The 16492-nt window shown below is 42.0% G+C and overlaps 3 protein-coding genes across 4 annotated transcripts; 1 reads left to right on the plus strand and 2 right to left on the minus strand.

The window, feature by feature from the left end:
• Window positions 1-1595: 1595 nt before the first annotated feature.
• Window positions 1596-16459, minus strand: LOC109477053 (UPF0553 protein C9orf64-like). Of its 2 annotated transcripts, none has more exons than XM_019778084.1 (10): window positions 16395-16459; window positions 15514-15635; window positions 14998-15110; window positions 14296-14428; window positions 13577-13726; window positions 12085-12208; window positions 11640-11754; window positions 11247-11317; window positions 10765-10832; window positions 1596-2937 (listed from the first exon to the last, which is right to left on the minus strand). In XM_019778084.1, exons 2-10 carry the CDS (start codon window positions 15616-15618, stop codon window positions 2773-2775), a joined length of 1044 nt encoding a protein of 347 aa, XP_019633643.1. In that variant the 5' UTR covers window positions 15619-15635; window positions 16395-16459; the 3' UTR covers window positions 1596-2772. The 2 variants fall into 2 exon arrangements, with proteins under 2 accessions (XP_019633643.1, XP_019633644.1); XM_019778085.1 differs by having other exon boundaries at window positions 15514-15628; window positions 16395-16428.
• On the minus strand, window positions 4325-7765 carry LOC109477027 (exocyst complex component 3-like). Its single transcript, XM_019778047.1, has 2 exons — window positions 7425-7765; window positions 4325-6351 (listed from the first exon to the last, which is right to left on the minus strand). The coding sequence occupies exons 1-2, from the start codon at window positions 7677-7679 to the stop codon at window positions 4342-4344; spliced, it is 2265 nt and encodes a 754-aa protein (XP_019633606.1). The 5' UTR covers window positions 7680-7765; the 3' UTR covers window positions 4325-4341.
• Window positions 8009-10590, plus strand: LOC109477061 (general transcription factor IIE subunit 2-like). Its single transcript, XM_019778101.1, has 4 exons — window positions 8009-8672; window positions 9020-9116; window positions 9348-9484; window positions 10077-10590. Exons 1-4 carry the CDS (start codon window positions 8124-8126, stop codon window positions 10185-10187), a joined length of 894 nt encoding a protein of 297 aa, XP_019633660.1. The 5' UTR covers window positions 8009-8123; the 3' UTR covers window positions 10188-10590.
• Window positions 16460-16492: the final 33 nt, after the last annotated feature.

A 16492-nucleotide genomic window follows, 5' to 3' on the forward strand; every position in this document is an offset into this window, starting at 1 on the left:
AAGTGGTCTGTGGTTGGTTGGTTGTCTGAGGGACGGTCAGTGGTTGGCTGGTTGTCAGTTGATCTGGTTGACAGACGGACAATGTGAATCCGCAGCAGAGAGAAAACTCGAGTCTGTTCTCCGTGGTATCAGGAAGGACCCCCGGCTCCAGGTTCATGTCTTGTGGCACCAACACTTCCTCCTCGCCCCACGTCAGGAAGAAGAAATAGTACGACCCGATGTCAACGTCGTGTGAGACGCACTGGCCTGGGCCCTCATGCCCCATCTTCGTGATGTTGAACCTGGGGGCTAGTGCCGCTGTGTCCGCTTTGACGTGACAGCCGTACGCCACCTCGGCGGTGTAAGAAGTCGCCGGGGGTGTCTTGAGCCCGTGTTTGGCCACCACGCGACCCCACACCACCATCTCCGCCTGCTGTACACGGTACGTGATGTTCCAGGGTGCCCACCCGGGGGGTTGGCATCCACAGGCCGGTGCGACGACCAGCACGGCCGTCGCCAGACTCAGAAGGAAACACCGCTGCATCTTTACTGTGAACCGAGCACGTCCGGCTTGTGCGGGTTAAGGTGTTTTAATAGGTGGTCTGACTAAGTACCTGACATATGATGTATACCGGACTCGTCCACTTTGGTATTACATCAGGGGAACTTTACAAAGATTTTTTTCTTTCTTTTTTTACGTCCAAGACCCCAAATAACTTCTTTTCAGACATTACAAATGTATAATTGCCAGGTGTTTAAAAAATACGTCAGACAATCTACGTATTTTTTTCTAAAACAGTATTTGACCATAATTTTCCAATCATAAAAATGCCAATTTTAGTATCATGTACCTTCTTTTCTTAAAACTTCTTCTGGTCCAATGTGGTCGACAAAAAAAAGTGTAAAGCGATGATCACCAGTGACAAATTTACGACTTGTCCTACATACGAATCGGGTTTTATTTTAGTGTCCCCTATAAAAGTGACAGAGTGTTGTGGAAACCTTTGTTCCAACGTCAACACACTTAAGACTAGTTCCGTCCGAGAGTCACGTTGCTGGGCAGACCCCAGAAAGTTCCGCCAACTGGAGATGTCGGCACACTCATTAGTTCTTCTGTATCTTCCGTGCGTTTTTATTGGTGAGAAAACTTTCAACAAAGAACAAAAGCTAAGATTAGATAAACAAATTGAGATAGATTCTAAAGCGGGGACACGCCTAGACCAAACATGACGACACTTTCCTTGTAGGAAAACAACTTTTTAAAAAAATTTTCTACTACTAGTTCTTAGTAAATGAGTATTTGTGTATATATGCAGCAATATCAATGTGAACAAGACTTACACACACACCCTCGGCTAGTAGTAAAATACGTCCGAAGTCGACCCTTTATTTGGTCATTTATCAATTAAGTACCCCTAGCGTTGGGGCGCTGCTAGGAGCCAGAAATACGTGAGTATTGAATAGCAAGGGGAACAGAGTTTGGTGCAGTATTTGTCCAAGATACATGCAACTGTACTTTGTCGGAATAAAATGAACCTTTTTGGGGCATCTTTTACTTGACATTCCCTCATTGCTACATTTGTAGCTCACTGACATAATGACAAACAGAGGCATGTATGTTGTATCATAAAGATTTTTTTGGTCCCCTCTATCTACAGTTTGAAACTTTAGATAGAATAATTTCACGTACATGGCTATGGCATGATTAGTGTTTGACACGAATGCATGTATAATTTTGACAGAAGTGCTGTTAACCATGCATAACTGTCATGTTACTACGCTAGTAATCACATTTTATAGCTACTCTGACGCGTTTAGGTCTGGCCAATCAGCTTGGTATCTGTGATGTTTCATGTAAGGTAACATCTTACTCCAGCTCTGACACCTCTATGTTCTAAAACTCCGATCTCCAAGCAGATTCGGTGGGGCAAGGGGAGTTTATGTTGGTCACTTGTATCCAACATTCGTCCCACAAACCGAATCTGCCTGGAGATAACTAAAACCTCTACGTTCCAATACACTGACACACCTACGTAACAATGCCCCAATGATCTAAAGCCCTTATGTTCCAACACTCCTACCGGTATGTTCCAACGCCCCTATGTTCCAACACCTCTATGTTCCGATACTCCTTTCAAATGCCCCTATTTTCCAATGCTTTAATGATCATCAATGTCCATGTTCCAACGCCCCCATGTTCTGACACCCCTACATGTATGTCCCAATCCCAATGTTCTGATGCCCCTTAGCTCTACTGCTTCATCCTCTAACAGCTCTGACAACCTATGGTCCGACAACCCTAACCCTATGTGGAACATAGGGGCATCGAAACATAGGGGCATCAGAACATAGGAATATTGGGGCGTCTAAACATAGGGGTGTCTTAGCATAGGGGCGACAGAACATTAAGGCATCGGAATATAGGGGCATCAAAACATTGGGGCGTCAGAACATAGAGGCATCAAAACATAGGGGCATCAAAACATTGGGGCATCAGAACATAGGGGCGTCAGAACATAGGGGCGTCAAAACATTGGGGCGTCAGAACATAGGGGCGTCAGAACATAGAGGCATCAAAACATTGGGGCGTCAGAACATAGGGGCATCAAAACATAGGGGCATCAAAACATTGGGGCGTCAGAACATAGAGGCATCAAAACATTGGGGCATCAGAACATAGGGGCGTCAGAACATAGGGGCATCAAAACATTGGGGCGTCAAAACATAGGGGCATTGGAACATAGGACTGTCCCCTCCCACAAGCAGTGAACCAGTGGTAGATCTTCCAGTCTATCAGTAGTAGATGGTCCTTATCCTGTGGAAGGGCAGTTTGTCCATGTCTGACCTTTGGGCACGTCTCAGGTCCCACAGGTAGTTGTCCACCAAGATGGCGTTTACCATCACGTTCTTAGCCGCCGGGTCAGCTGCCACCATGCGTGAAATCTCGTCCTCAATCAGCTGCAAAGAAAAACATGAGATTCCAGAGTTCCGGAAAGTATTTTGAGTTTTCGTGTACATTTACTAGTAAGCTGAGGTGATTGGATGAGGTTATCGGGACTAAGATGGAAACTGTGTGGGATGAGGGTTGGCTAATGCTGGACTTCCCAAGTTCCCCACAGCCTCATGTTGACCTCTAATTCCTGCTGGCTCCAGTCCAGATTCTGTGACCTGCAAGTTCACCCCATTTCCTGTGTCTGACCTTCTGACCTGTCATCTTGCCTGTCAACCTAGCCATGTGCTATCGAATCTAATTATTATATCCAGACAGTCAAACACATACACGCAAACCCACAACCACCCACTAACCCAAAACAGTACTTCCATACATGGAATGATTTTGAAATACTTGATACATGTGGAAAGAATTACATGTTATGTGTTATGCCATGCTACCGGCAAAGATTGGACCCTCAACACTTAACTGGTGTTAATCTCTACTGGTGCTAACACTGTCCAGCATGTTGCCACCTAAGACAGGCTGTACCTGGTAGTAATACATAATATGGCGTATTCCAATCCTTTTGTGTCAATCAAGAAGTGCTCTTCAAGATGTAGAAATATAATGTAAAGCACTTACTTAACGAATGTACTACTACTAGTGCATGTAGCTAATGCCAAGATGATTTATGTCTATTGCCAAGTTCATAATCATCATACTATGATTCATAGCTTATATTGATGCTAGTTACAGTTACCAGCAGTATAGAAGAAAAAATGTTGGGACAGAAGCTGAAGATGTTGAGCATCATTCAATTTAATGTACCACAGCCTAAATATATATATACAGTAATGAAATTGTTTTGATTACAAGAGCTGTAACTTGCTGATATACCCAGCACTAAAAATGCAACATGATTACTTTGAGCATTCGTTATTTAATGGTGTTCAATTGCATAATATTCAACATTATGTCTTTAAACCATAATACAAATAATTTCCATTAATTTTTCAACTAATCAACACAATGTTATAGCATATTATGTATATTCATCACCCTATTGCCTCAATGTACAATTACCATTCTTCTGTCTGACACAAATACATATTACTGTAAAGTGACATAATTTTTTGTTTATTTCTCTACAACATCTAGGACTCCAGCCAATATCTTAAAGCAAAGAAAATCCTAAAATCTCAAATTTAGACACTATTGAAGACAGGTTGGCATACATATCAGGCCTATACTATACCACATGTATCAGTAAACAGTAACAGCATAGTGTGCTATGCAGTCTAAAGGTGCAATCCGTTTCTTTGCAGTCTAATGGTAAAGGAGCATATTTTCCTGTTAATGGCTTTGGTACTGTACCACAATGATACATGTGACTGACTCCAACAATTGTATTTCACAACCAATGTGCTTCAGTTTTTCCTGATGAGTGGCATGGTTGGCTGCATGGTGATCTGTGCGAACATGCCACCGGGGGGAGGCGCGGGTTTCTTGGCTCTTTCCGCCTCGTCCCCGAGGACTTCGTTCGCGAGCTGTCTCGCCTCGGACCTGCTGACGTCTCCCCTGAGGGCCAGCAGGGCCTGGATGTGCTCCGGCTGGATATCCGGGTAGTCCTTGACCAGACCGGACAGTTCCAAGGACAGGAAGGCCGTGTCCTGCAGCTTGATGACCTCTGCCATGACCTTGAGGACCTCGCAGGGGGACTTCTCCTGGCTCGGCGCCAGTTTGGAAAACAGCTGGATCAGCTGGGCGGCCTCCTTCTGCACCTTCTCCGCGCAAGCCTTCCTGTCCTCGTAATTCTTGAAGGAAATCCGGCGCCCGATCATCGCCATGATGTACTCGACCGTGACTCGCTTCTCGGCCTCCACCATCAGCTCCACGAAGAAGTGCTGCTTGAGGTGGACGTAGTCGCGGCAGTAGTCCTCCACGGTCACGCAGATGGTGTCCACGGCGGTGTCGCTGGTCACCCACTGGCGCGTCACCAGCCCTTTAAGATGAGGCTCCAAGTCGGTGAAGACCTCATCTAAGAGATAGTGGCAGCTTCGCTTGCCGATACCGGTGAACTGCTCGATGACGGCCTGGATTTTGGACTCGCGTGACTGATTTTCATCCGAGGCGAGGTGCTTCGTCTTCAGCTGCTGAGTGTACTCCTTGAAGGCGAGGCAGTTGTTGATGATGGCGATCATGTAGGCAGTGAAGAAGAGTGAACCGCTGCGATCTTCGAAATGCGTCGTCTTGTATGTGGTGATGGCCTCCTGGTACTGCTCGGTGAAGCGCAGTACGCACTCGAGAAGCAGGTCCACCACTCGTAACTTCAGACGGGGGCTGACCAGTGCCGCCACTTCCAAGTGTTCCCAGATGATCTGGAACACGATGACCGGGAGCTGGGTGAGGTAGTACCCGTCACCGTCCGCTTCCGGCTCGGTGTCCTGCTGCCAGTCGTTGACGTCCTTGTTCAGGGTGTTGGTGGTCCAGCTCGTGACGTTCTTGTACAGGGTCTTCAGGTACTGCTGCTGGAGCTTGGCCGTGGTCTCCTCCGTCAGCAGCGGTGTGAGCTGCGATGTGTCGATCTCCAGCTCGTGGTTGCCCATCAGCTCCTCCGACTCGTACGCGTTGTACCACATCAGGAGGGAGATGATCTCGTTGGACTCCAGTTCGTCCGAGATCAGTTCCTGAAGGTGCACCGACAGGGCGTTGTGGTACATGCTCACCATACGCTGGAATATGTTGTAGTCGGGCGGGAAGCACTGCTGAAACATCACCTTCACCACCTTCAGATCTTCTAAGACGTACTTGCGGGTGATCTCCAAGTGACGCACCAGCCACATCTTGTTCAGGTCCCTTGTTTCCGGCAGATGGCCTTCAATTCTGGTCGCAACGGACACCTCTAAGGTCTTGAAGCAAGTCTCTCTCCACTTCTTGGGTCTCCCTGGTGGGAGGAAGCCTGTGATTTTTTGTCGCTGCAACATCTCTTTGTCTGTCCGTTCCTCTCGTTCTATGATTCGCAGTGCCGTGACCAACATGGTGGGATCCTTCCGTACCATGCTCAGGGCGCGGGAGATGCTGTACCAAAGCTGTTTGGCCATGGAATCCGACAGTTTCCCAACGTCTGCGAAATAATGCCTCAGTAGTGCATTATCCGTAGGGCTGGGAGAGGGCAGCTTGTGCATCTCGTGAAGGAGGTCATCTCGCGAGGTCTCCAAGTCCGTCAGGAGCTTGTGAGCTCTCAACAACTTGTTCTCGTTGATCAACTGTTGGGTTTCCTCCACTGTTTCTGGTACGGTGAAGATGTGTTTGAGGTTCTCCACGGCGGAGGCCAGCTGGCTGTGCCGAGCTCCGACTGCCTTCACTTCCTTCAGCTTCTCGTTCAGCTCGTGGCACTTCTTGTACGTCTCTTCAACTTCGTTCAACTGCTTTTGAACCTGAGGGAAAGAAATGTGAAAAAGTTATAAGGAGATAAGAACTATGAGTGATTGCATTTCTTTGTGATTTCACATAAAAAACAAATTTTTGACAGAAAAGGCAGCATACTCAGCAGTCAACTGTTTGCACTGTGGTTTAAACTGAAAATCTGATACAGTTGATGAAAAACACATGATATTATCATATGCACAAATAGTGCTCATGATTATTTACTTCGTGTCAATGAAATCGTACGGAATCTGTGCCCTTAAGTTACATAAAATGTCTATCCTGTAAACGACAAGTGAAGGAAATGGGTGGAGTCAGAATTATTGTTTTGGAGACCATACTTTATAAATCAGCTCTTCTTGCAATATTATAGAATTTGTATCATGACAGTGACATGCTATGCTTAAATCTGTTATCAACTTCGAAGTCTGGTATGAATAAACTAGCCTGACTAAATCGCGCTCCTGGCGGCCGCCGCCCTAGGTTGCCCCTTGGGGTGGGGGTCATTAACCTCCAGCCGAGAGCTTGTGTATAGTAGTTATTTGGGCGACAGATCAAAGAAATTAATTAGATGCACGGAATACGACCCCTGACCTCACTTGACCCAGAGGTCATCTGTCTATTGTCATCACATGTAGCGTAGCGGGGTAGTGGGAGCTCACCTACTCGAGTTATCGCTTTTATATCGCTTTTGTATCGCTTTTGTATCACTTTTGTATCACTTTCGTACAGTCCCAGTAGTATTTTACTAGCTACGCCCCTCTACTACAGTTACTGCACTCTCCCCCTCATCGCCCCTCTCCTTCCCTCCGGGCTTGGTCTTGGTGAATTCTCATGTTTTTTAAAACATTAAACGTACCAAGCCCACCTCGCCTCATTGTTATTTCTGATAAGCGTTGAGTGTGAGTGCAGATAATTCACAGGCTATGAATAAACCTCCTTGGAAGAAGATGCTTAAATTTTTGCCCTTTGACCTACTCTATGATCTATCGTTTTGATGTCATTTTGATCTGGATTTGCAGTGACACATACTACAGTATAAAAACTGAAATGCAGTTATTATGCCCATCATCTCTTTTATTACCTCCTGCACGTCCTGTAGCGCCGTCCCGAGCTGCCCCAAGCCGGTTTTCACGCCGTCCAGCTGAGACTGGACCGCAGTTTTCAGTCGTGCCTCCACGGAAGCCTTCTTCCTGGCCACCCTCCGGCGATACTGCTCCACTCTCTCCAACTGGTCCGGCCTCTGCAGCATGTTAGCGACGTGTTTAGCCGCCGTGGAAATGGCGTCCACCTCCGCCTTCTCTAAATCCTCCTCTTTCACCATGGCGTTACCTTCCATTATCGTAGTTTAGCTCAAAAAAGATGAGAAAACCACAAAATTTCTACATTTTCCATACTTTGGCAGCCATCTTGGAATTTTTTATCAGCGGATGTTTCATTTCAACTTTAGAGGGATTTAGATTTGTTTTACTATAAAAAATCCTAATAAAACAATAAATCTTACATAAAAAACTTCAAATTTGACTTCTAAATATTTTGTCTTCTTGATATTATATCTTTTTATTGAAAACTTTTATTCATTCGTCAGTTTTTTTCTTTACACGATATTTAAAACCATCCTTTGGAAAAATGTAATCGTCGAAAGGGCGTGTACGCACGCGCACTAACAAAATTTCAGTTCTTACTTTCGAAGCCGAGAGGAAAGTTGCGGGTAAGTCTTTGTGCTCAAGAAATGTCTAAAATTCATTGAAATTCGTCATCTGTTGGACTCAAAACACACACGATGGATCCAGCACTACTCCGGGAACGCGAGGCCTTCAAAAAGCGGGCTCTGGCCACGCCAGCGGTCGAGAAACGCAAGCCCAAACCTGACGACTTTACCTCGAGAAAACCCGCGAAGAAGGCGAAGCCATCAGGTACCTTTTCAGCCATTTCTTCCAACAAACCTAAAAAATCCAGTAGTTTTGACTACAAAACGGCGCCGGGGACGTCTCAATACAAGTTCAGCGTCTTGGCCAAGATCATAAACTACATGAAAACTCGACACCAACAAGGGTTTACGCACCCGCTTTCGTTGGAAGAAATTCTTGACGAAACCAAACAACTGACCGTGACGACTGCGACTAAAAACTGGCTGGGGACAGAAGCCCTGCCAAATAACCACAAGATACAGACTCTCCCAGACGGACGGTTCGTCTTCAAACCCAAGTACAACTTGAAGGACAAGAAGGCCCTTCTGAGACTACTGGATAAGCACGACCAAAATGGACTTGGAGGAATTCTACTAGAAGATGTGCAGGAAGGCTTGCCAAAGTCAGAGAAAGCAATTAAGGTGTGAAAAAGGTTTTCTTTTTATTATTTACAAAACTCATCATCTTGACGACGTGAAGTTCTATACCTCCTAAGAAAGTCTCTTTACTTAAAAAAAGGTTCTCATTTATAGTCATTTTTCCAAGTATACTGTACATACATAATTGTACTTTTGTATATTAACTACAACTAATTTACAAGTATCATACAAAAATAACATATTTACTTCAGTCCAAAATTATCGAGTGAATTTTTTGTTTTCAACTTGTTTCTGTTATTTCATGGTTTGACTGTAAAATTTACATTATATTTTCAAATCTATTTAAATTTATGCTCATCAATATACATATACAAATGTATCCTTGACAGGCATTAGGAGATCGTGTCCTGACCATCACTCGACCAATAGACAAGAAGAAAGTACTCTTCTACAATGACAAAGACTGCCAGCTCACAGTAGATGAAGGTAAGCACAACTAAGGATACACAACTAACTTTAAAGAATGGATAACTAGTTAAGTACATGTACATGTAACGTGTAAACAAAGGAACAATAATAAAACTTTAAATATTTCATTGTTGTATGAAAATATCTTCTTGTTTCACTTTGTGAAAGATAAAGAATGTTGCTAAATTTACTTAAAGTAGTAAACTGTAGAAATGTTATTAATATACATATTTAACAATTTTCCCACAGAAATCCAGAAGCTGTGGCGGTCTGTAGCAGTGGACTCCATGGATGAGAAAAAGATTGAAGAATACCTGAACAGACAAGGCATCAGCTTTGTACAGGACACAGGGAAGAAAATAGCACCAGTACAGAAGAGGAAAAAGGTATACTACTGTTGTAAAAGTACCATTAAATTAAAGGCCTCCAATGCAATTTCAGGGTGGCAAAACAAAAGAATACTAGTATTCTGGATGAGGAAATCTGATATTGACAATTACTTGCTATTTCTTAGCACATTTTCCGTATTTCATACTTAGAGCATTTGAAATAGCCCCAAAACATGCTACTTTATTGCCCTAAATATTGTACATTATTTAGCATGATTACCATATTTTCTTTATTACAGTATGCTACGTATACACATTTGCCATTTTGCTTTTGTTCTCTTGAGGATGTAAATGTATTCCATGATGTGAAACAATGCTTCAGCTTGTCATACAAATTGGTCGTGTCTATTTTGCATTAGAAATTTCTAGCCATATGTTTCAAAACAAGGGACACACATGTACATGAAATTATTTTGCATTAGAAATAGATAACCAATTTCTAGCCATATGTTTCAAAACAAGGGACACACATGTACATGTATAGCAGCAAAGTGCAGTTGGACTGTGTGATGTAGAATTGGTACCATTGGAGTATACTTGGGTGCATCTGATTCTCCACATGTTAATAATGTTTGTTTTTTCCATGTAGGTTGGGAATCGTAAGAGGAAGTTCAAGACCCTGAATGACCACATGGGTAACGTGCTGGTGGACTATACCAGTCAGGGTGCATCAGAACTAGGAGGGATCAAGACTAGTTAATATGGGGAATCAATGGGAAAAAGTTTATTTTCAGCAGAACATAAGTTGTGTCCTCCCTAAAGCTGGCATGTATTGTGCATAGCACTACGGTAGAATGTCTTGTTTAAGGTCATGCTTGTGTATGTAGGGATGACAACCCATCTATGGTTTTCAAAAGTTGTATCAAGAAAGATATCTGTAATGGGCAAAATTCTGATGCAACATGGACCAAAATGAACATTCATCAGAAATCGTGGAAAATTTGGTTATAATAATAGATTATTGCTCTTGCAATAGTCTGAATATCACTGTTTGCAAAACTACATGTCTTGCTTGACAGTACATTTACTATAAATCTTTCTAAATGTAATGCTTGTAATTTTGTCACTTACATTTATTGTAGAATAAAACATTTTTGAATGAACTGTTTGAAGCAGTTTGTGCCACAAGTCATTTAGTTGCAACAGATTCATATAAAGTCAAACTTGTTTAAGACGACCACCCAGGAGACTGAGGAAAAGTAATTACTAGTAATTGCTGATGGTATTTATATGAGCTCAGTATTTTTATGTGGATTTGCACTTTGACCTGTACTGACCTTGACAGCCCAGATGGAACACCCCCTGATCTCCACCTCCTCTCTCTCACCTGATGTGAACATGTGGTCTGGAAAGGAGTGAGTGAGAGAATGAGTTAGGTTGTCATGGACTGATTATGCTTGCCCTCTAGAACAACCTTTTAAAGGGACCAAACCTACACCCATTTTTCCAGACATCAAAGGCTACATCTGCCACAAAAAACATAGTTTGTACAGGACAAAAGGCGTTCTGCTGCAGTACCAAGGACAGCAGCCAGGAGGCTCAAAGTCAAACTTGACCTTCATTCCAAGACCTACCAACCTATATCAAAATCACAACAGTAGCCGCCTGTCAAAAGGGTTCAATTATTGAATTAACCCCAGGCAGTGAGATCTTGTGTAAACACAGGCTAACCCAAACATACCTCCATTTTTCCTGGAGGTAACAATGTCTTTCTGTCCACCACTCTTAGAAATATTTTGATGTATACATAGTAACTCACTGTTGTTGAGCTTGTCCAGCAAAGCTTGGCTGTATTCAAGGGCATCGAAGTACAGCAGAGCCTGAGGTACCCTGTATTTAGATTAAAAACAACACACAATGTAGGTGATGTGCGTGAAACACATTTTCAGCTTTCTCATACATGCAGGACAAGAAGTCTATTCACTATTACATGTACTAATGCACCTGGACAAAGTTACCCTAGCAACCAGACGCAACAGATAAAAAACATAAATGCTTTCAAATTATTCTATGGAACATTTTTAAGCCTGTGTGATAACCGTTAGGATCCTGTGCGATACGACAAGGTTATCACTAGCTGTAACAGCGATATCGAATGTTCTAAAGGCCCAGGTATGACATACATGTAATGAAATTTCCATGTACATTGTACCTGTAGTCAGCAAACATTGTGATGGAGCTGATGTCATCAAATGAGCCGTAACCTTGGCCTTCAAAACACGACCAGATGTCAGCAATGAGGATCTGTGCTCGCTTGTAGATGGCAACTGTAACAACAGAAGAACAGAATATCATCCCTGTAATACAGAGACTTAGGGGCCGGGGGATTGTGTGATATTATTGTTAGGTATTTGGCTCAGAACCCATAGATCCTGGATTCATATCCACAAGTATGCCCTGATGTTGTACCATGGCTTTGGGAAAGGAAACCAAGATTGGCTGAAGGTCTGGAGCAGTTTGACAAGATTTAAGCAGAGCCTATCTATCTATACAAATCCAGTTGAATTTGAGTTAACTTTGCTCCCAACCAACCTGTGAATGATCTTGTAAATTAAAGCCACTGAGGGTTGCAGAAAAAAGAACAATGTGTGTAGTACCTGTTTTGTCCTTGTACACTGCCTCATCTCGGTATGAAGAGAAGTTGGAGACCACCAGAGACAAGAGTTTCTGTGCGCTGCCTCCACACTTCTTGATACAGTTGACGAAACTCCCATCAAATTTCTGGAACAAAGATTCAGGTAGTTACTAGTAGTAGGTTTGGGAGTACATTTGTACATGGAACTGGCTTGAGAGCCATTGTGACAAGTTATGATGTGAGGTGAGGTTGTGTGGCATATAACAGTAAGAGTGTTTGTCCCAGAACCAAGAGGTCCTGGGTTGGAACCCTATAATGCCACCAATCTTATGCCCTTGGGAAAAGGCAATTTACACAACTTTTCTCACTTTGCTCAGGTGAAAATGAGTACATTTGTACTGTATTGTCCTCTGTCTTGGTGGCAGCATTAAACTAGAGTTCCACGATCTCATACCTTCGCCAAATGATGTTAGCCTTTATGAATAAGAAATATACTAATCACCCTGATTATGCAAATAGGATCCTCAATTGCATGAATTATATCAGTCTGTTGATCATATTCTCCACCAAAAGACAGTCTTATCTTAACAAAGAATGCCATTTTCTCATAAATTATGCAAATGTGGTCCTTATTTGAATAAGTTATGTTTAATTATGTTCACCTTCACTTAACTTTCAAACACCCCAAGTATGAAATTCCAGGCAGTTACCACTACGCAATTATAACATTTTCTCATTAATTATGCAAATTAAGTCTTCATTTGCATAATCAATATTTGCCTGTGTTTCTCTCGTTCTTAATAACATATGTTACAAGCTTGAACTTCCTATCATGGAATGCAGCTGATTTATAGAATTTCCTCATTAATTATGCAAATTACATCAATATTCGCATAATTGTAATATCATTATGTCAAGCATCACTTAAGCTACCTACATACCAAAAATCACGATGATCCATCAATCGGTTCTTGAGTTATCCTCTTTTAAACATTTGTCCTTTAAACCCCCCTGCAGTTCTAGAGCAAGCCGCTAGGGGACCTAAACTCACGTCACTTCTTCCCCAGCACAAGAGCTATCTGCCATCTAAATTTCATCACCATAGCATGTCTGGATCTTGAGATATCAAAACAGGAAGTTCAGCTGCAGTACCATAACAAGCCGCTAGGGGGTCCAAAATCTAATCATTTTGAGGTCTCATCAAGACCTACCCATCTACCAAGTATCAAGACAATCCATCAAGGCCTTCTCAAGTTATCGTGTTGACAGACAGACAGACAGACACACACACACACACACACATACACGAACGCCCCTGAAAACATAACCTTCTTGGCGAAGGTAAATATGTTGGAAAAATTTGAGTGTGAGGTCACCACGTTTTGTGATTACATGTTTGATATGTAAAAGAAAAGCTATGATGATGAGTACATTCAGCTAACATGATATCATTTTCCCTCCTCTTGTTATATTTCACGTAGGGAGGAAAAAAATTCTCTTTTTTCTTAGCTTACCTCCTTAAGCACCTTGCCTGCCTCTTGGAGATTATTGACCCTGTCCTGTAACATGGGCATGTCTACATCTGAGTCGGACCTGAGGAGATAGGCCAGCTCCTGTAGGGTCATACCTGCATAGTACCCTGGGTTGGTTATTGGCACTCCCTCCTGGAAGATAAAGTCAAAGTCATCTCAAATTAAGTATAGATTAGCAATTGCCAGTTGGTCCAGGGGTTTCTGTTGAGGGGAAGTTCGAAGATTGAAAAGTCTAAGAGCAGGTGTCTGTATCCGTACTGGAATAGCCAGTATAATCGCCCTTTGGCATAACACACCAGCTTCACAGGCATGCAGTATCACGTAGTATGGCAGTAGCTAGCTCTATTACACCGAATGACATGTTACACCCAATCTTCACACATTTATTTGGAGGACCACGGACCTAGAGTGTTACCATCATCTTTCGTGATGGAAGGATTCCTACCTATTTGGAGGAGTTGTTTAAAGCTTTCTTAGTGATGATGCCCCAACTGTGCCCCAAATCCCACTCTACGATAGTTCTTGGAAAGTACATGCATGAGTTTTTCAGGTCATACATTCCTGGTGTGAGTGGTTCAAACCTGAGAGTCTGGTCTTACATCTTGAAGAGATGATAGTTAGTACATTTGTACTACATGTTTGTCAATCCTTCCACAAATGTGGTAATTCTTCATTAAAAAAAGCTCATGCAGTACACTGACCTCCATGGCCCTGTTGACAGCAGCACATAGTGACCAGTACCCTGTGTAGGTTTGTCCTTTGTAGGTGACTTTGTACTTCTTGCCTTCATCTTCACTCCAGAAGGAAAAGTTCAGGGTGTCCACCAGAAAAATCCTGGAAAAGACAACAAAGTATTTGCTTGAATTAACTTGTAATGAGTTTTAAACTCAACTGTTTGGGTAGGTCTGATTTCTTGTGTTGGAAATTACAGTTTGAAATTGCTTCATGATAGAAATGTGTAATGTGTAATCATGGTATGAAACATAAACCATGATCATGTAATATGGGGATAAGTTATGTCATACAGCACATATGGGCTATAATACATTCTATGATCTAATTCAATTGGATTTTTCCCCACAATCACACAATGTAATTCCCTTTATGTTCACGGTAGCAAAATTTCACAGTCTGAGAAAAGTGGACATGTTCACGGAACTATATATTCACTGTGGTGACAGGTGCAGGAAAAAGAAAGTAGAGGAATTTAATTGTTCAATGTAATAATAAGTTCACGGTACAGACATGACAGTGAATACAGTGAACATAAAAGTACCGTGAAAAAAAAAATCAGGAACTACAGTATGCTCCATTTATACATTCACAAAATAAATAATTCTTGGAAGTCTCTTATTTGTTGAAAATCCTTTGACAATGAAATTATGCATGCCTTCTGAACTTACCAGTCCACTGCCTTCTCATCCATAACTTTTGGGTTGAGTTCATGCCCGTCTGTAGCTCCTGCTCCCTTCCACAGTTCAACAGAGAACTCTCCTTTCCTCAGGCTCTCAAAAATCTGAAACAAAAATTCAATCAATCAAGATAAATGAAGTACACTACTATCTTTTGATCTTAAATGTACCAGAATATTCTCTAAGCTCCAAAAATGAAAGTTGGGTGATTCTGATTCTATTCCCTCATATAATCTCTTACATTCTTGCAGTGTTTTCAAGATATTCTGGTAAACGATGTCGGCCCGCATCACGTAAGTCTATTGAAGAAGACGAGAGTGACTGGTTGAATTTAGCTCTAGGAGAACAATCATTATCGCTTGTGGTGGAAGGAAAGTTTTAAATTTAAACTTGCAAATATCGATCAAGGACATTGCATATAGAAGTCGAACATTGATGAATAAGGACTAAATTCTGTGCATATATTCTTGTGTAGATAATGCCATAATACAACGATAAAATTATTACCACATTGGCCGCCTTCTTTACTCCTTCCTGTAACACCTTCACATCCTGACTGTTTTCTGCTATAAACTTTCCTGACTCCAGAGGGGGGAGAGCTTCTGTACTCATGGTGGACGATCTAATGGCTGGAATGGTGGAAGAAGAATTAATATTCAATAAAAAAACACATGTATGATTCAGTGACTGATTGGATTATTATTTTCACTGTGATCACAATACACCATGTTTTGATCACAATTAATACACATTTAATACACATTTGCTAACAACTTTTTCTATTTCTTAATAACAATGTCAGCCAATTAAGGTATACTAATTGAAATAAGACTGACCTAATTAAATACGTTTATAATGATTTGGGACACAGAAACAATTCCACAACTTACATGATATATATTCTTTCTAAACTATTTTTAAGCTGTAGTGAATGTACAATTACCAAGCTGAACATACTTCAGACTTTTTTTTCATGAATAAAAATTATCTCTGAAACCAGATCCATTGTCCCAGGGTTTTATCAGAAGGTGTTAATTGCATGGCCGAAAACAATGGGAGGATTAATCCAAGACTATCATACACTAACGACTGTGTGTGTGAAGCTGCTAAAACAAGCATCATGAACGCTGCTTTGAAATGCGAGTAAGGACCCAGGGCTGTAAACATTACGTTGAAAATAATTTACTAGTTTTATAAACATGATAATCATGTTTATTGAATATTGTACACTGTAACGTCAAGGTAACTAAAAAGGTAAATCCCGAGGTTACATAGCCCTGCTGTATCGATTATATGCCTACGTATGATACTGGTATAATTTGTCAAGTTAATATTAACTACAATAGGTCAAGCTCCCGTTACTTATGATAACTTATAAAGGCACTAACCATGTGATCGGAGCCCCTGTTCCAACACTTCCGGGTTTCCAGCTGATGACCTCTCCGTGACCCGAAATGTGTGTCTCTTATAGAGTATTCACTGGCGC

Source organism: Branchiostoma belcheri, unplaced genomic scaffold, assembly GCF_001625305.1.
Source record: "Branchiostoma belcheri isolate BF01 breed outbred unplaced genomic scaffold, Haploidv18h27 scaffold4, whole genome shotgun sequence".
Taxonomy (NCBI): Eukaryota; Metazoa; Chordata; class Leptocardii; order Amphioxiformes; family Branchiostomatidae; genus Branchiostoma; species Branchiostoma belcheri.